Source organism: Filicampus tigris, chromosome 6 (assembly GCF_054856515.1).
Source record: "Filicampus tigris isolate MCC_2025a chromosome 6, RoL_Ftig_1.0, whole genome shotgun sequence".
NCBI classification, from domain to species: domain Eukaryota; kingdom Metazoa; phylum Chordata; class Actinopteri; order Syngnathiformes; family Syngnathidae; genus Filicampus; species Filicampus tigris.
The window spans coordinates 21,316,072-21,336,901 of NC_141222.1; the positions used below are offsets into that span (position 1 = coordinate 21,316,072).

The following is a 20,830-nucleotide window of genomic DNA, read 5'->3' on the forward strand; positions in this document are numbered from 1 at the left end:
TCATTTTCAGTCGACAGAAATTGGCAAAATGGCCACCCCTGAGTTATACGAAAAAAGGTGGATTTTAATGCTTAACTCATATTCCACAAACGCAATATTAATCAGAGTGTTTCGACTAGTGGGACCGCATAGAACATATTCTTGTCAAGAAAATCTTTGTGTTGACTTCCCCGTTAAGTTGACTGCTGTTGTATGGGCTGACAAACAAACTCTTGTTAAATGCCATCCTAGTTGCCATCCACAAATAAGTTGTCTTCTTTATTTACATCACATGTTCAGAACCACCGGAAACTCTCAAATAATCATTTGCAACACATTCCATTCTCTATTTACATGACATTTATCCCAACGTACGGCAAACACACTAATCATCTGAGGGACAGCCGAGTGAAACATTCCGTCGTCCGTCGGGTGGGGAGAAATCAAAATGGCAGCCATGCGACCCGAGACCTCCTTACAGGTCTTCCGATTCGGGGACCAGGATAGACTCCACGGTGATTGTGGGTAGGATGAGGTGTGTGCCCTCAGATATCCAACCCTGGGCGCTTCTGTTGAAAGTGGGTCTCTTCAATCCCGGTTCCTGGAGCTCCGGGTACTTGGGAGGGTTCAGGTCCAGCTCTGGAAGTTTGAATGTGATTCCTCGCGGCGCTTTCTCAAAGCCGCCGTAAGGGGTCGCTACCCTGTAATGTAAACCACATTGGGAAATACAGTTCTTGGAATTTAGGCCAATTCAAATGCACACTTTTCTCACCGGTTGAAGCTTTTGTACTCGGGAAATTCTGGCCGAGGGTCCATTGCGGGCATGCTCAGTTTGAAAGTTTCGGCGAGGCCTGGATCGCTGCTGATGGCCTCCTCCCAGGGTGAGTAGTAGGATTTGGCCATAGGGATGGCATTTAACTTCTCTGTGCTTGTAACTATCAAAGAAACACACAAATTTCGCTGTAAATAGTGGCGGTTCTGATTGAGGGGCAGGAGTGGCAGTGCCCCACAAAATGGTCTTTTTATATTTAAAGAACGGCATATATTTTATATATTATTTATGTCTATATTTATTAATACATGTACTACAGCCTTTTATTGTTTTTGTCTTATTTATTGTATTGTAAAGTGCTCTGTTACAGCCCTAGCTGTTATGAAATGCGCTATATAAATACAATTCTATTGTATTGTATTGTATTTAATCCAGCCGACCCCAGCATTTATCCTATCATGAGTCCTGTAATATTGGTTGTATTAATTTAGCCGTTCTTTCCTTAAAATTAGTGAATTCAAAATAAGTCAAAAGAAATTTGTCATTATTTTTTCCCATATCTCCTGTAAGCCCTTAATAAGTTTCAGCCTTTCCAAAAAAATAATTTGTTGAATTGACAATTGGTTTTCGTCAGACTTCACATCAATTGAACAAAGCCAAAGTGCTGCTTCCCGCCTTGGGGGAAGTATACGACAGTATAGAGGTCTCAGCTCTACTCAGTTGGCCTCAGTTCCTGGGAGAGAACAAAGAATATATGACTGCTGACTGTGAGTATTGCTACAGTGAGTGTCTATATGTGTTGCTGCACCCTTTGTGTTCAAATATAAGTTGCTTTACATATGCGTTTACCATTATGTGTTAGCATTAGCACTAAGCTATAGGACTAAAGGCTAAGATGTATGGTTGTTATAGAAACAGCGTGTAATTCTAAAGGTTTTATGGTTAGGTTGAGAGTAAATGGAAGTCATCTGGGAATGGAAGCCTCTTTTTTTAAATCTAGTCGCTCGTATCTCAGCTCAAGGCACCACTGTAATTCAGTGCTGAAAATGACCATTTTTGAAATTGATCATTATTTCCTCATTAAAGTACATTTTAATCGTTTTTGTGAAACACAGTTCATGATTTTATTCAAATTTGGTGGGTTTAAAAAGTACTTGAGATTTCATACAAACGTCAGTTTTAATAGCCCAGATTTTTTTACCCCCCTCGTGCATCTGTCATTGAAAATGAGGATAAACGATATGGAAAATGGATGAATCCATGGTTATTCTTTTTATCGAGCTTGGAGAGTGTTCTCATATAAAAACTCCACAGATCATGACGGGATTTTTGGGATCATCACTTTAACAGTTCAGTATATGGCGACACAGCAAAGATTTGTGCTTTATGAGTGGAATTACGAGCCTGCTCAGAGAGCCCTTAGCCTTGGCAGGCTGACTTGTCCGTCATTATGATCTTCGGTCTTAAAATAGCGCATACTCGACGTGTACACTTGTCATCTAACTTGTCCGAATGGGATGGCAGCCCTTCAGGACTAAGCTTGGTGCCTTTTGATGGATCACATGAGATGAAACCATGATATTAATCATTCTTTTGGAAAAACGAAAACAGCCACTGTAGAATGTAATTCTCTTCTCGCTTCTAGCCAAGCCCTCGCTCTTATGACTCTACAGTGCGTTGTCGCTTTTTTGGTGGTTGTTTTTTTTTTTTTTATGACAACATTACATAATCGCAAGCTCATGCTTGACTGTTTGGCAGTCGGTCTTATTTTTAGCGCATGGTGGAGCGGTGACAGTAGGGGGGAATATGGATGAGAAAATCACGGCACAAAAAAACTGACAGAGCGAATATTGCCAGAATGAATGATGAGGGAACACATTTAAATCCTTCCTAATGCTGTAAATCACATTTCTCCACACTGGACTCACATTTCAAAAGCCTTCGACGGTTGAAAAGGATTGCGATATTTTGGGAGGGCGGTAGGGCTGAAATGCTGGATGTTCAAAACCTAGTTGCTGGAGAGGTATGGATACGCTTTGAGCCTTTGAGGAATAACCACAGTATAATAAAACAAAATAAAGTAAAACTGCTCACGTTTTTCAGATGTATTAGACGTATTGGAGAGAAAACAGTAATATGTATGAAGAGCATTGTAAGTATTACTGGAATTACTCTCCATACTTGAAAATATACAATATATGTATTATGAAGTAATGGGATGAGCCACTTAAATGCTGAAGGGGGCTTCAATTTTTTGAACTCTTAATATATTTCATTTGTCATAATACATTTCTCAATGCATGGAGAAAAGATCCACTATCCTAACCCAACTACAATGAGTTTGAAGCAAACACAAAATACCACATACTGTGATCCCCCACGCTCCCACCCCCCAGTGCAAAATGCTCTCTTGCAAAAAAAGTAACCATTCAAATACGACACAAAACTGCTAAGCAGAAAACCAACATTAAGTGCGCGAACTAATTGTTTGCCTTTTTTTAATATTATTCAGGTAATATTTGTTTGTTCTGCATATCATTCCAAATCCACAAAAAATATTAGGCCTATTCATTTTGTAGTATAGTGCAGTATAAGACCCGGTGTAAGGGCAACTAAGCCATGTTTTCCATCTAGTGGTGATATTACAACTTAAAAAAACAAGTGACATATTCGCGGATTTAAAAATTTCTGTTTTTTAACAATTTGTTACTTCCCATTTATTCCAGGAATCTTTACCCCATTGCTGAAGACGTGAATTAAAGGCAGAACATTTCACTGTTTTACATTACTTTGTCCTTTAGTACTGAACTTTAAAACAGAAAAGTCCGAAAATTGAGAAAAGCAATTGTCTAAAAAACGGTAAAAAAAAATTGACCTATTTTTGCTAAAAATATTTTTTTGTCTGATATCGGCCGATTAATCGGTCAATACTTAACTTTTAGCCATTAGTAAACGATACCCTTACCTTGAACAGTTTCATCTGGATTAGGAGTATCTTCATTGGTTGGCGCATCCACTTTGATTTCAATCATTTGTGCACTCTGGGCTAGAATATCATTCTGCAAAACACAGTAAAGACTATCATCTAGAGTTGAAGTCAACAGCCTTGACTTCTATGCACTTTGACACACACACAGACACACACACACACAGATACCGATAAACATGGAAGTAGCTTGTCAGCTAAGTGTCTGAGGAGCCTCTTGCAGAAGGCTCCCATTTCTCTTATCATCGCTGTGTTGTCAGACAACCGCACAACACGACAAACGGCTGCGTCTGTTGTGGCAGTGGCAAACTCACGTTAAGCTGCGCGTTGGCCTCGTTTTGTATGCTTTCGAACGTGTACTTTTCCGAGCGTCTCTGGCGCATCTTGAACAGGCGGGAGCCTCTGTTGGACAACAGCGACAGCTCCTCCAGCATGATGTCTTTGGGGGTGCTGTGCTTCTTTCCCAGATCCATCACGTCACCTGGGATCACGTGCAACAATGCAGAAGGGAACATGTAGCACACATACAGTGAAATGGGTGCGTTGACTTAAATGTTTAATATGCTCCACGTCCATGCTCATAACTCAAAACGCCTGTATCTCAAATCATCTTTCCCCACTGAAATGAATGGAAATGCCAGTGGAGAAAAATGTATCACTTCAACTTTTCATGTTTAATGAAAAAATAATACGTAAACATGTAGGCTGCGCTTCTTAAGATCCGAACTTATCTAGTCATAACATAAATAAATAAATGAAATATACATGTACAGTCATGTCATGTCATGTCATCTTCCAAACCGCTTATCCTATATAGGGTCGCGGGGAGTTGCTGGAGCCTATCCCAGCCATCAATGGGCGAAGGCAGACTACACCCCGAACTGGTCGCCAGCCAGTCGCAGGGCACACATAGACACTGTCACTGAGCGGGAATCGATCCCACGCTGCCCGCACACAACTCAGGCGTGTGTACCACTACACTATCAGCGGACACATGTACAGTACTTAAAAGAATTAAGCCTACCGACTGACTGAAATGAAGCAGAGGATTTTGTTGCTTGTTTTTTTTTTTTTTTTTTTTAATTGCGGCCTTTAAAGATGAAGTCAACCCAAACATATTTTTTGCAAGAATATGTTCTATGCAGGCTCACTAGTTGAAACAAGGAAATATGATTAATATGAAATATCAGTTAAGCAGCAAAATCCACCCGCTTTTAGCCATCTCAGTGGGCAGCCATTTTGTCTGAAATGACATCACAGACCCTCAGGGCCTCAGATAATGACCAATCACGGCTCATCTGTTTTCTGAAGCTGAGCCATGATTGGTCGTTACCTGAGCTGTTGTGATGTCATTTTCAGTCGACAGAAGTGACAAAATGGCCGCCCCCAGAGATGGCTAAAAACGGGGGGATTTTGTTGCTTAACTCATATTCCACAATATTAATCAGAATGCTGTGTATACACTAGTGGGCCTGCATAGAACATATTCTTAAAAAAATATGTTTGGGTTGACTTGCGCTTTAAGATTTCAAAATTACATTCTTTGCCAGTTCCGTTTTCCCGTCAGTTGTTTGCCATTATGTGTTAGCATTATGCTGTGTTAAATGCACAACATATAATTGTGTTTGTTTTATATTTAGGGTTCACAGTAAACGTCAACTAGGAGTAGCAATAAGCAATGTCCTCATTTTTGAAGAATCTGCAGCTTGTTGTGAAGTTTGCTGCCACAACCTAGTGCCCGCAACTCAACACACAAAAAAATCGTCCAACTGACTGCTCGTATCTCGAAACACATGTAAGCGCAACACTTGCAAATTGATGTACCACTGTTTCTGTCATTTCTAAACCTTGTCCCATACTTTTAACACATGTAATATGCTAACACGATAACCATTTAACAACTAATACCAGTTAGCTAGCATTCTATATTCAGAATTCCCATAGGGCAGCTAAAAAACACAAATAGAACCAAACAAGTCTCAAAAAATTATTTTTAAAGAATGTGTTTCTACCAAATGGTTGAGATGTCACTTCATGGTTAAAAGGAAGAGGGTAATATTGGCACAAAAAAAAAAGTACTTGTTGTTCAATCTCTTTGTCAGTAGCAGTAAATAACGTATACTCTGAATAAGCAATAATGCTCATGTCTAGGTTATTAAATCAAGATTTTTCTTTTACTATAACTACTATACTATAACTATTAAAACACAATGCATGACAGACAGAAAAAAATAACAAGCCAGTAAAATATTTAAAAAAGCAATTTATAAAAGGGCAAGAGCAAACATCTTTGAGACAATTCTTTTGGTTGGTTACAGTTCTCTGTTTGTTTCCTTAATCGACAAAGGGGACAGTGATTACTTCTCACCTAACTCAACAAGTTACAGACATATTCAAGTCTTAGATACGTCTTAACTGTGACCTGTTGCATTTTCGTCATGCTCCATTCACTAAAAGTCGCATGTCATATAAGCCCTGTCATGGAAAATGAGCTGTGGCCGTGGCGCTGAATTAACTTCAACGTGACAGAATGGCGGCCAGCTGTCACAGAGCTTCACGTTATCCTAACAGCTAGACACAGTTGGCCCGCACAAGTTCCCTCCCTCCAGCCCTTGCCCTGCCCCACCCACGACCCACCCAGAAATAGAGCTTTGAAAAGGGCAAAGACAAAGCACTGGCTTCTATGGGTGGTAAATCAGCCGCTTAGCTTATTTATGGCGAGATGGAGCCCTGACATTTTGCACCCGTATCCCTCAGAGGGATATTGTATTCTTGCAGCAGTGCCGTGTTAGCCTCGGCGGCGCGCCATACCGTTGGTACTGTGGACCTCTCGACAAATAGCTGCTGCATGCTTCTTCTTCTCTCCAGCTGGCATGGTACAGAATTGTGACATTGTGGGTCCTGGCAAGGTTGTTGTTGAGTGCAGTGAGGAAGTACTGGAAGCACATACAAGACACTCCATTAGGTTGTCTGGACTTTTGATACAAGACAGCGTTGACCAGGTGCCAGTTTACTGATGAGTGTGACCATTGGAAATCGGTCATAATGGTGACACTGAAAGGGCTGCAATTAGGGTTACAATGATGGATATAGTTCAGACTCTTTTATCATATTTAACATTTTATAACATTTTATACATACTGTTAGTTGCATACAAGGACAGCATATTTCAGAATGCCTGTAATATTGTATTCAAATTGAAAGAAAATCCATGGTGACACCCTTTCAACTATTTTTAAAAACGCACCAAAATACATACAATTATATTATATATATATATATATATAAATATATATGTACATATATATGTATATATATATATATATACGAAACAAAACAATTATATATATATATATATATATATATATATATATATATATATATATATATATATATATATAATTGTTTTGTTTATTTAGTCTTTAATTAACACCTTCTATAATAGCCTCAAGCGTTCAACCTTTTTTAAAATCATCAATAAGTGTGTTTTCATTATATTTTTTCTTAATTTTCTTATTGTGACTCATGTTAGTTCAAGTGTCCTTTTAAGCTTTTATTCCGTTTGATTGAGATATCAAAAGTCTACCATATGTATTAACCATGTCAAATTGTTTACTTAATATTATTATTCATGCATTGTATTGATTTTACTCGATATTAAAACATGTTTTACTACATTTCAAGTAATATATTTTAAGACTTGGCCTTTTTTTATACACAGAAATATGCTATATTATATTTCATGCAAAAGTTGCCTCATTAAAATTGCGCCATGCATTGCGTTTAGTGTAGTCTTTTTTTATTATTAAAATGTATTACATAATCTAAAGGCGCTGTTACAGTATATTAGGACGGACATTTTTAAACCTACAGCTGCCCCACTTGTTCAATACATGCAAGCATTGCATCTTAGTGGTAACTTAATAAGGAAGGAAAAACATTGCAAAAACAAGTGTGCGGTTTTTTTCCCCCTCCCAGTAAAGTGTTGTAATAAAGTTTTCTTGTTCTTTATATGCAGACTACAGCATTCTAATACAGGGATTTACACACTTCTGGGCATTTATTGGACTTGCCGTAATGAAGCACAATTAAAATCAATAGCTGGATACACACACAGATAAAAGGGAATTACAGTATTGAAGGAAAGAATGTTTACACCCAGATGAGGAACTTTAAACAAGAGAGACACGATGTACTGTGTATAGGAAATGCACCAATTATAGAACAATGGCATCTATAATATTAATGAATAAAAAGTCTGTCTGGTGTTTTGCGTACCTGCGATGGTGTCCCGGGAGTGCGAGCTGTATCCTTGAGGGGAAAAAGCGGGGCGAGGCTCAGAGGTTAACCTGCACTCGCCGGTTTGATCTTCGCTGATCTTCACACTCGCTGACACTAAAGCCACACTGCCAGTGTGTCTCTGTGTCTGATGGGCATGGAATGCGGCTTGCATCAATAGGCTAAATATAACCTGACAAACACTCCAAAGCACTCTCAGACACCATCGGGCAATGGTAGAAGATGGAACGAGACAAGTCCTCCGATGAGAACTTCCTCCTGCTCTCCAGAGATAAAACCGTCTTCTTGTGTCGGAATGTTCATAGTCAGTCATGTCTCACGGGGTCAAAACGTACAGAGAGTAGCATGTCTTCAAACTATGCAAGTTATTCTTGATGTACAGAGAACAGTAGCCCTCTCTGAGATGATCACTGTATCCCCTCAAGTGGTCGTCAAAAGTGTTTCCCCCCTTTATTAAGCTACGCTGCTCATTAAGTTTGTAAACTAAATTGTTCGCACATCTGAATGACAGCATAAACCATTGAGAACAGGCTGTGACTAAAAACTCGTAAACTCTTGTCTTTAAATGTGAACAGGTGTGGGGTGATATTCCAAATCTTCTCAGTCTTCTAAGGTACAGGTAGCTTTCAAGTGGAAGTCAAGCCTAGAATCTGTTCAATGCAGGCCCACTCGTTAAAACAAGGCATTCTGATAAATATTGGGTTTGTGGAATAAGAGTTAATCCCCAAGTTTTTAGCCATCTCAGGGGGCAGCCATTTTGTCACTTCTGTCGACTGAAAATGATATCACAGTTGCTCAGGTAACGACCAATCACAGCTCACCTGTTTTGATTGATTGGTCGTTATCTGAACCCTGAGCATCTGTGATGTCATTTTCAGTCGACAGAAATGACAAAATGCCCGCCCCCTGAGATGGCTAAAAACGGGTGGATTTTGCTGCTTAACTCATATTAAACAGACGCAATATTAATCAGATTGCTGTGTTTCAACTAATGGGCCTACATAGAATGTGTTCTTGAAATAAATATGTTTGGGTTGTTGGTTTTTAAGTGCTACTGTCAACATACGCTTTGTCACGTGTTAAATCACGCAAGGTCGAGGGTTGTCGTTTTAGTGCTTTTCTGTGGTTGGATTCTTTTTACACTTGCATGACTGTAGAACATATTTAAGAAATGAAATTACAAAACTCACCTCACCTCTATATTATGCCTTTGTCTTTTGCCATTGCAATTAAGGCCAATTATTTAATTCTTTCTACATTTTAATATTGACCGTGGTTAACTTATTTGTACACTTATATAATATTAAAGAATGTTAGAATGTTACTTAAACATTGCCTGTACAGTTGCATTTGTATATGTGATATGTATTACATCTTCCCTCCCTATGGGGAAGAATTGTTCTAGTCACAATATGATGCAATGCAACTGTACAACATTGCAAACCGCAACCACCAAAAATAAACATGCCACTTTGTGTGCCTCTGCATTTGTCAATGTTGTTTTTTTGTTTGTTTGTTTTTTTACCTCCCAAATGTTAGATGTTAATAGAAAGTAAAAGAAGTCTGCTTTTATTCACAAGTTTTAATGGGTACATAGTTTGTGCAAAAGGTGGTAACAAAATATTTTATTTTCCTAATAAAGTCTATGTAATTGTTCCAATCAGTGAAACAAAATGAGTGACTATGCATGCAACACACACAGAAGCACACCTCCTCAGTTCAACTTCAACATCTTAACATTCCAACTTGATTTTTCATATTGAAAAAAAAAAACACTGTTAGGAATTGACAGTCACACACAATCGTGGTAGAATGTCCATTCTGTTTTTAAACACTCTCTGATGTGAAATGAGCTTAAATTGCGTAAATCTTGAAAAAATAGAAAAAAAAGAAAAATGTGCCTCATTCTGTGTCTTGAATTATGTGTCATTTGTCACAAATAAAATTTAGTGTATGTGTAGTGTAATTTAGTGTGCTGTAAACAGCAGAGGGAAAATGCCTCTAATAATAATCTAAAACATTCAATATTATTTAGGACAACTTTTAAACACTTAAGTATTGCTCACAAAAATAATTTCTCCTAGAGCACTGAATCTATTGAATTGCTTTTTTCTATCTGAGTGAGTGTGGAAACATCCATACATACATTTTACATAGTGCTGTCCTCATTTGGGGGCGGCACGGTGGTCGACTGGTTAGCACGTCCGCCTCACAGTTCAGAGGTCGTGGGTTCGATCCTTGCTCTGGCCTCCCTGTGTGGAGTTTGCATGTTCTCCCCGTGCCTGCGTGGGTTTTTCTCCAGGTACTCCGGTTTCCTCCCGCATTCCAAAAATATGCTTTGTAGGTTAATTGGACACTCTAAATTGCCCCTAGGTGTGATTGTGAGTGCAGATGTTTGTTTGTCTCTGTGTGCCCTGCGATTGGCTGGCAACCAATTCAGGACGTCCCCCGCCTACTGCCCGAAGACAGCTGGGATAGGCTCCAGCACGCCCCGCGACCCTTGTGAGGATAAGCGTTAGAGATAAAGGATGGATGTCCTCATTTGGGTCTTGGGTGAGCTGGCCCTCACCCTTGACTGCCATTCATGTATAGGCAAGCAACCATTCACACCTAAGAGCAATTTAGTCTTCAGTTAACACAACATGCATATTTTTGGAATGTGGGAGGAAAACCCACGGGAGCACAACATGCAAAACCTACAAAATAAGGCCTGACAGGAAATTTGAACCCAGCACCTCAAAATTGTGAGCAGCGGCATAGCCACCATTTTTTCAGTGTGGTGACCAGGGTGACACGGCAGCTCACTGAGGGGTAGCCATAAACTCGCATGTGCACGTGATTTGCAATCAACCTTCTTTGCTAAAAAGAGAGTATCAATGGATCTAAGAATACTGCATCCATGTGAAGATGGCAGGAAAGTCATGAGTAGCGAAATCTTCGCCTAAATATTGGGGTGGGCTGGGGAGTGAGCCAAGGGTGGCCTTGGCCACCACGTAGCTCCGCCTCTGACTGTGAGGCAGACGTACGAACAACTTTCTTCACTGTACTGCCTCAAAGTGTTACGCCTCTTATATAATTCTGGGCTTACCAGCAGACTTAAATGGCTGGGCTGGTCTAAAAGGAGGCCCGTAGACTGCTGTTGGTCTGTCACGTGCACATTTCATCCTCATGAGTGCTGAGGTCATGTAAGCCGGGGCCAGACGATAGTGACCCTGACTCGCAAGTGGTGGCTCAAGTGACACCCTGCGCTTCCATTCCTCTGGAGGCTCAGGGAGGGACCCGCGACGCATTGTGTCCTGGACACGCGCGATGACCGGTGACGAGGCGCTCTGGAACGAGAAGGCGTCATCCACTGAACCGAAAGGGCTTCTGGATGCAGCCTCCCAGGGTGTGGGCGGCTTGTAGGATGCTCGCGGAAGAGATGCTCGATGATGCTGTTTTGGGGGAAAATATGAGCGAGGGCCCTTTGTACCCGCAGGTGACATAGGCCCAGAAGAAAAGGATGGCCTAGGCAGGCTAAGGGAGCGACTTCTACCTTGTCCCTGAAAGAAAATACATTCAGTCAAAATTGTTATTTACTATGCAAAAATCTATCTATGCTAATGACATATTGAGGCAGACAAAACAATTAAATGCTCTTCTGATAATCAGAATGAAGCATTAACTTGTGTATCGACCTGTTGCTATTCATACTACAGAATACATTCAGTGAGTATATATCAGCTTTGTGCCAGTCAGTTTGTAAATAAATTCAGACCAGATTATCATTTTTTTAGCGTACTAAATACTTTTTCTCACATATTGTTTGGTTGTGGATGTTCCCTGAGATTTTTCTCATATACTCATATAAAATATGCCCAGTAAAGGTTGGCGAACACCATGCAGTTGGTGCTGCACTGTGTGAATTGAGAGCAGTTTTGTTGACTTTGCTGCCATCCATTGGTCACATTTTTTGTTGTTGTTATATGTTTCTCTAAAGAAATTAATATATTAATTCAAAATACAAGGATGTTTTATACGTTGATGCATTTCTATTGTACGTATTGTATTGTGTGTATTATTATTATTATTATTATTATTACACTGGCATTGAACTATTTGTGTTTTAGATGTATTATCAATTTTGTCTCCCAGGAGCAAAATGTATCCTTTAAATGAATGTACTTTTAGTTTGTATATTTGTTTGTTATGCAATGCAGGAGAGGAATGGTTGTCAGGGTTCTAATAAATGCTATTGTAATATATTGTTTCATTAATAAATGAATTATACTATTTTATACTTTTCATGCATGCAATACAAACGTAACATGAATTTAACGTTTGGCTGTTCTTGTTGCTAGGCAGAATTCGTGATATCACCTTGAAAGGGATTACGAGCCGCAAAAAGTCACTTGTAAATCTATATATGTAAATGTAAAAAAAAATTTAAAAATTCACCGGAGGTATTCTAAGTATGTGTCAGGTTTCAAATTATATTCAGTTCAACCAGGAGGACATCTCTGGCAACTTTTACAAAAGAAACATCACAGAGAAATGCTTTTTATTCTAATTAAAAGAACATGATAATATTAATTTTCCAAGTTCATCGTACAACTATAGTAAATACACGAGTTAACTCAGTTAATGAGCTAGGATCACTAACATTTTGACAAAATTTTAAAAAGTTAAAGGTTCAATGTTTGATTAATGACTGTCTGATGTATCTATGTATGTACATATATATATATATATATATATATATATATATATATATATATATATATATATATATATATATATATATATATAAAATATACTGTATATATATGTATACTGTATATATATATATATATATATATGTATATACATACACATACATACAAATTAAATGTTGCATGTTGGCAAGCTTGTTGTGCTAAATGCATTCTCCTATCTGATATTTGGATTTTAAAATCTGATATGTTCTAATTTCCGTCTTACAAATTTTTGTTATCCATATTAGAAACTGCCATCCCACAACTTGAATAGAAATAAAAGATTTACTATTGGCTATATTCACATCTTTTGTATTGTGGTATTCTGGCTTTGAGTTCATGCCACAAATGTTTGGTAGTAGATCACAGGGACAGGAAGACAGATAGTGGAAAAAGTACAGATATAAGAACAGCATCTGGACACATAGGAAGTGCACAAGAATGAGAAAAGAGAAATTTAATTGTGTTGAAAACAAGATGTGCATGAGCAACAGTTCCATATCAGAAAGACAGACACAAGGAGATAAGACAATATTTTTTTAGTCACTAAATGAAAATCGGCGCAATCAATGGCTACAATATATTCAACTTCTTTGGCATAAAATAGGATACAGAATGTCTGATAACTTTGGAATGAGACTGAAGGATTTTAAAATTATATCTAAGAAGTGCATGCGGGTTCCTCCAAAACATGCCTTATGATTCAATATATTCTATCAATACATACTGTACAGTATGTACAGTATACAGTATGTGTTACCGTGTATCAAAGGATTCATTTTTTATGAAAATGCACTATCCGTTGTCACTGTCTATCATCATTTAGGTGATACTTTATCACCTATATATAGTATGCATGTTAAAACAAAACATCTTTCGATCATTGTTAATCTATCCTGTACGAATTGAGTAAGCCCTTCTTGAAAATCATTCATTATTCTCTTCGCTTTCCTGTTTGAACAACTTTCAGGAAAATGACCTAGCAAACCTTGAGGTTTGTATTCCACAGAAGCATGCACAAGCTCATACTTTTGACACGCTGTCAAGTGAAGCGTTTTATAGGCTGCTTTTTTTTCAACAACTGTGTTCCATCATCTCAGTGTTGACGCAACATCACGTCAAAGCTATTTCTGGAGCTAATTTAGCATCGCAACAGGCCTCCACTGTTTCGTTGTCGCTACGGACTTCTTAGCAGAAAATTTGGGCCGAGGTGCCATTTGACGTGTGACTCGAGTAATTAGAGATGCGGGAGGGAAAGATGAAGCTAAGCCGCTATCCCGAGATGGCTGCTGGAAAAGCGTGCTTGCAGCTTGAATGCTTGGTGCTTGCGTGGCACTTGGGTGATGGCCAGTGTGCTTTTCATCCAAGTGAACGTCAACTGCGAGAAGCTCAGACGATTTGGTGTTTTGCCCAGCAAATAGGTTTGATGAACTTACCGGTCCAGAGGACTTAGCAGAGGCCTCGGACTTGCTTTCAAAATCAGGCTCAGAGATATTAGGAGAATGAGAGTGGGCAGACCTTTGTTTGAGTTTCTTGGTAATCTCAAACTTTGATGGTGGAGCGGGTTTGGCGCTGGGGCTTTTAGCCTCTGGAACTACATCGCGGTGGAACAGTGATGAGTCCAAATGATATGGCTGATGTTTCATGATATCTAAAGTGTTGAGGTGCTTTGGGGCTGATTTGCGTGTCGCTGTGGTGTTTGTTGACGGTGCTTTTTTCTCTGCTGGTGGATTATAAAACGGGGAGTGACGTGGATTGTAAGATAAAGGAGGGGGTGCGCGAACATTAGATGAATATCTCCAGGAGTTGGGTAAGGACATAGTTGGAGAGGGGCATCTTATCTGGTTTGCCGTTGGACCGCTGACAACAAACTTCTCCATTCTGGACTTTCTTTTGGAGAACAACTCTGCGCCTTTTCCCATCATGGTGCGATCGTCACCAGACTGAGCAAAACCTTGACCAAAGACTAGACCTTTTGGAGGAGCCAGTGATATTTTTGATGTGAATGATTTCATTGGTTTTTGTGGACAAGAGGCAACAGAACATGGTGCACTGTCTTGCTTACTCCTTGCGGTTGACTGTGTTTGAAGTGGGGTGAAAGTAGGACAGTGCGCCTGCATACTCACAGCGAATCTTGGCAGAGGTTTGTTCCAGCTATTTATGGTCGGCTGAAGACGAAGCTGAGAACAGGAGCTGACCGATGCCTTGCCAACGGCAGGTGTTTGAACTATTGCCTGGGTGCGATCTACTTCCGGGTAGTTGGCCAACTTTTGAGGTTCAGAGCTGTGTTGATTGAAGTAATGGTGCTGTCTCTGGGGTTTCGCAAGATACTTAGGTTGTGAAACTGAACTCCTCGGAGGAATACAGGGTTCACTAGGAGGGCCTTTTAACCAAGGTGGACACTTTGGATTAATGGCAGGCTTTGGTGCAACCGGGGGTGGATTCTTGAGTTTAATTGCCCTGGGTTGCATGAAGTTACAAGCTTCAGCACCGAGGCTAAAACAGTCTTCCTCTGACTCCATATAAGCTCTGCCTTCACGAGAGTCTGATCCTTGTTTGGTTGTTTGTTGCTGTTTGTTAGAGCTTTTACGCCTTGACTCTGGAAATCTGCAGGTCTTTATGGCTGGCACAGATATTCGCTCATCTCTAGAGGCTATGATGTCTCCAGTTGGGGACCAAACCTGTTGGTTTGAGAGGACAGGAACAGGTACCGTGAATCTTGGCTCTGTTTTTCTCACTGGAACAGCATCAGCAGACATGCTGTGATCAGCTGGCCCAACTTGGACCCCTGAAAAGGGCTTGGCTGTCCTGTTTGAAACCGAAGATCTTTGCTGGTCCATCTGATGAATGTATCTGTTCATGTAGTTGCCCTGTTCAGAATGATCATATATTTTCCTCATGTTGTACATATTGTTTGCTGCTGTATATCCAGGTTCTGAACATGCTTTCAAATGTAATCCTTTATTATGGAGCTCTTGCTCTGAGACTTCTTCCATTCGTTTATGACGGTGCGCAAACATCACAACTCCCTTTCCTTTTGTCCCAGGTAACACTTCCATTTCTTGAACACTTCCCCAGTTCACACTTAATTCATGCTGCCGGTGATATATGGAGTATTCCTCTCCAAACTCGGACTCGCTGGTTGCGACAAAGTCCGACCCGGTCTCTTGGATTTCCTCGGCTTCTTCTTCCAATCGGTCTTCTCTGTCAAACTTACTTTCACCAGTCCCGTAACTTACAAGTGTGTACTTCTTCACCCTTTGCTGACGTTTTTTGAACAGTAGGGCTCCCTTATTTTGAGGGTTGGGCGCATCAGTCAGAAGGCGAGCAATTTGCTTACATTTGGACTTGGTCTCCTTAACTCGCCTTTGTGATTGGCTTTCATCTTGACCAAGCCCTAAGGCAAAGACAGGGAGAGAGGATCAACATGTTTTTTGTCACCAACTCTTTCATCACATTTCTTCAACACTCTCACCTCGCTCTCACGTTTAAGTTGTCCTTCTTACAGTTGTTACTTTCATATGAAGTAAGCACACTTATTAGAAGCCACTGACAGATTGTAAAGCTTGCACTGCAAAAGCAAGCGCTCTAATAAAAGCATCATATTCACTTACAGCTAACTTAGGGAGGTGTGTCAGCCAGGCAACGGAAGGACTTCACTTTGGACGAAGGATCGGATGACAGACTGGGGTGACACATGCTGGTGTCAGTCAAATTAGGTTCTGCTGGCCTTATAATATGGTCAGATTTTATTCTTGTCCCACTATGGCTATTAAAGCTATGGGAATTTTCTCCGCAAGTCCTTCCCAAATATAGGCTCTGCATTACCATATCAAAATAACCATCACCCATGAGCTTTGCAGAGCTTATTTACTGTTTTAAAGGTGTTCTTTACTTCATTTAACAATGACATTTTCAAGAAAAAGGATGTTATGACTTGTTATAGTTCAATTAATAAATTTACATATTTCAAATATGAACAAAAGCAACCACTAACTGTACAGATTGTACAATCAATACCATCCAATGTAGACATGATTATACAGGTTTGAGTAGAAGCTCGATATCGTACTTACATGTGCATCTTGCCCTGTGCCTGTCCCGTCCGCACAGATCTGTGCCAGACTCCGTGTTCCACTTCTCTGCCTGCTCAGCACCCTCATCTGAGATTCCAAAGGAGACTGCAGCAGGAGGTGCCTCACTGCTCCCTCCTTCCTCTGAAGATTCAACCCCCCTGTTCCCAGTCCCTTGGCCCTGCCTATTACTGGCCCCCAGGGGCTCATCAGTGGCTAAGGTCGAGGCCGGGGTCATTTCAGGAGCATATCCAAGGGAGGAGGAAGATGAAAGTGAGAGTAGCCTTGGGGTTTGTCCACTGCGAGATCCACGGCACTCTGATTTTGAGAACAGTGACATTGGTGAGGTTTTGACGTGTGAGCTCTTTCTTGGGTCGTTAGGGTAAATGTCCTCTTCTTGGTGTGAATCTTCCTCCTCACCCCCGCTCAAGTCATACATGGACCGTCGCTCAAGAACCAGTTTTGAGTCTCGCGATTCTAAAAATCCTGGGTGCTCCGCATCAGACTTGGAGAATGAAAAGGGCTGTGTGTCCAAGCTTCTCTCTACGTCACTGAACTCAACTTCATCAGAGGACTCTGCTGGGGATTCACGGATACCAGATCCTTGCGAACCATCGGCGCCCAACCATTGGACTGAGGGATCCATGTTCTCTGGGTCCTCGGCTTCTGGTTCCACTTCTGATTCACTTGTAAAGTCCTGAGTGCTACCAATGATACCTTAGAGAGAAGACAAACAGCGATTTGAATTGTATTTGTTTTTTTTATTGCCAAGATTAAGATATTTAAGGATTACATTTCTACCAATGTAATTGCTGAGTCACAGGTCTTACAGGGAGTGCAACTTTGCTTTTGCAGTTTCATTCGAGCTCTAAATGGAATGGTATGTAATATCACAGAGGAAAATAGCCTTCCCGTCCAACTGCACAAGAAAAACAATTGGATGGATGCTCTCCAAGTTCTCCTGTTTATAAATTGGGGGTTGCTGTCACCTTAACAAGTGCGGCAGCAGCAACATTTCCATTTATGACTGAAAGACAGGAGTATTTGTTTCATATGATGAGGAAATGATGTACTCCCACAACTAAAGCCATTGTTTTTTTGTCAGTGATGTTATAAAATGCCAATATATTTTTAGCCAAATTTAAAAAAAAAACAGTCACCAGAGACAGTGGTTTAGTGCACAGAAGCAAGTTAAGCAACCATCTCGGCATGATATTTTCAGGCCTTTACCACAAGGTGGTATCATAGTCATGGTTATTTTTTGGGCTAAGCTTAATACATGTCAGTTCAAATGTATCAGCAGGGATAGTTGAACAAAACCGGTTAATGTAGTCGGGCTCAGTGGTGATTTTGGTGAAGAATTGTAATCTTTCAAAGTATTTACGGTACTGCTTTCATTGCCGATGGTTTAGGTAAAGATTCTGTCTTGAAATTTGGCCATGTTTTATCTGTACACTTGTGTAATTTGAGCACTGAACTGGCAGACTTGGTGAGGGGTAAGCAGAAATGTGAATGCACAAATCTTACTCCAAACATTTCCAGCGTAAATCACATATCATCACGGGTCGTTAATACTGAATCACGGGTTTGTTTTGTCGCAGGTTTATTGTACGAAGCTTTCGTTGTGTTGCGATTTTGGATAATACTACTTCGCTACATGAGGCTACCATAGCAGAAGTTGTAGTCTCCTACATATTCTGTCGCCCTCTCTTCACACTTGGTTCCACTTCATTTTATCACTCAGGACTTTGTGTGGTGCAGCAAGAATTTCTGCTTCCAAGTAAGGCATTACATTTGCTATGATTGCCTGTCTCCTTGGCAACACGAAGCTGGCACCTTCGAAAAAGTTAGTGATCTCTTGCTCTGAGGCATGACCCCCTTCAGGACTGACCTCTAGCAGATTAGATGTTTCCATGGTACTACCTCAGCCAAGGATCTGATGTGATGAGCAGGATTAAATAAAACTTGGTGGTTGACGGACATAAACCAAACCTTTTGCAGTTGGGGGTTCTCCAGACGTCTGGTCAAGGTTTACACTTATTTTGTTTTCCCTAGTTAAGAGATTGTGTCATTGAGTATCGCAGCACAACACTTTCAACACCCACACAGATCTGTCTTTAAATATTTGTACGATTTTTTAAGCAAACAAGGATAGTCTTTAACTCATTCACTGCCATTGACAAATTTACTTGTCTTTTCACAGTCCAACCATTCAATCCCAGGAATTAATTTATACTTTTTTCACATTTTTTTTAAACATTAGGGTAAAAGAGGGTCTGAAAATGTCTGGCAGTGAATGAGTTAATGTACGAGAAAACAAAGTTTAAACTGAAAATAATATTACTCACAGACTGTGTCGCTAGCCAACAGAGCGACCACATTAGAAAATAAATCCACAACATGAAATGTAATTAATTATTTTAATTTAATAGGTTTGCTACACAAAATCTGTCTAGGTGTCACATTATGTATGTTCAGTATGTAGAGATACTTCATAAACTACCAGATACATAATAACCAATTGCAAACCATGGTATTTTTGGTATACCAGGTATATCAAATGGAAGTAAATCAAATACATTTTTACACAAACTTGCAGCACCGTTCCGGTCCAACAGGATAAGTCAATGGCCAAATTGCTACTTACAATTATTCATAGCTCCTCTCTCGTCCATGAAATGACTCCTTGTCTCTCGTACGTTGGTATCCAGCTTTGTACTCTTTATTTCCTTGTTCCTTGATGAGGGCCCAAGATGGAAAATTTTAATCCAAGCACAGAAGAGACAAATTAGAGCGAATTACAGATGTTTGGGTCACCCACCGACAGGCTGGAGTGGTGCTTTGCTCCTTCTCTATTCTATTTAAAGAGCGTGAAGAGGTGTCAATGCTCCCTTGGACACAGCTGAGTTAGCATCTCACATGGCTCCAGTAAGGAAAAAAAATGCCCTAGACGATAGACTTCTTTATATTGTAATGAAAGATTGGACTTTTTATAGAATTACTGTTTAGGGGTATGCATAAAATCAGCTCTTTACACTAAACACTTCTGGTCTCTTTGACTGGATGTCCCTACATGGATGTGAAATAAATCATCATCTTCAAATCACAATTTAAAAGATAACCCTGATTTGAGTTCTATACAGATTATGTCACCGAAAAAGAATAGAATCTTTCTCTTCACGGAGAAATACAGGTATACCTATCTTGTGTAAGCCTTCCATCCATCTAGTCATTAATTTTCTTCAACAAGTGTCCTCATTAGGGCCTTGGGATCACTGGAGCCAGTCCCAACTGCCTTTTGGCAAGCAGTGAGACGCACCCTGGATTGGTCCCCAGTTAGTTGCAGGGCATAAAGCATGACTCATTCATATTAATTGACTGAATTGTCTTAATGACTCGGTTGGAATGTATGCTAATGCTATGTATTTATTGCATAGCATCTAAATGTATTGCGATTGCAATTTTTGGTTTCTTTACAGTGGGATCTTGTGTGCAGCAGGAAAGGTATGAACAAGGCAACGGCGACCATCTTCTTCATTGGTGTTATGTTAGGATCGCCTTTGTTTGCATATCTTAGTGACAGGTAGATTGAGCTCAACTCTTATGTGTCATGGAAACAATATTGTTGTATTACAGTACATAAAGAGTATGCTTCTTTTCTCTGACCAGGTTTGGCAGGCAGCGGCTGCTCTTGATGTCGTATTTAGCAACCATGACATTTGCCATGCTAAGAGCACGGTCCACATCATATGTAATGTTTGGAGTTATGCATTTTTTCACTGGGATGTCTATTTCTGGAATAAATATCATCTCTGTTGTTCTAAGTATGTAAAGCAACAATTTTTCTTGAGGCCTAAATATTTCACCGTATTGGCTGACTATTCAGTTTTATACAGTGTTATCTTCACAGATTTAGAGTGGTTAAAGTGTTAAAAGTTGCAGAGGTATTGTGTTGCGGTTTCCAAAAGCTTGGAATCCCGGATGACAT

The 20,830-nt window shown here is 40.0% G+C and overlaps 3 protein-coding genes across 7 annotated transcripts in view; 1 reads left to right on the plus strand and 2 right to left on the minus strand.

Moving 5' to 3' along the window:
* The window catches only part of LOC147146222 (solute carrier family 22 member 7-like), a 38,725-nt gene that overhangs the window by 11,406 nt on the left and 6,489 nt on the right, over window positions 1-20,830 (plus strand). The window lies entirely within an intron of this gene.
* On the minus strand, window positions 232-8,131 carry myoz2b (myozenin 2b). The gene is made up of 6 exons (XM_086033734.1): window positions 8,016-8,131; window positions 6,549-6,673; window positions 4,052-4,218; window positions 3,717-3,810; window positions 752-914; window positions 232-680 (listed from the first exon to the last, which is right to left on the minus strand). Exons 2-6 carry the CDS (start codon window positions 6,628-6,630, stop codon window positions 455-457), a joined length of 732 nt encoding a protein of 243 aa, XP_085889860.1. The 5' UTR covers window positions 6,631-6,673; window positions 8,016-8,131; the 3' UTR covers window positions 232-454.
* synpo2b (synaptopodin 2b) lies at window positions 9,615-19,598 on the minus strand. 2 transcript variants are annotated; one of them, XM_086034646.1, is made up of 4 exons: window positions 19,490-19,598; window positions 16,846-17,559; window positions 14,206-16,166; window positions 9,615-11,578 (listed from the first exon to the last, which is right to left on the minus strand). In XM_086034646.1, the coding sequence occupies exons 1-4, from the start codon at window positions 19,515-19,517 to the stop codon at window positions 11,105-11,107; spliced, it is 3,177 nt and encodes a 1,058-aa protein (XP_085890772.1). In that variant the 5' UTR covers window positions 19,518-19,598; the 3' UTR covers window positions 9,615-11,104. The 2 variants fall into 2 exon arrangements, with proteins under 2 accessions (XP_085890772.1, XP_085890773.1); XM_086034647.1 differs by lacking the exon at window positions 19,490-19,598 and having other exon boundaries at window positions 14,896-16,166; window positions 16,846-17,127.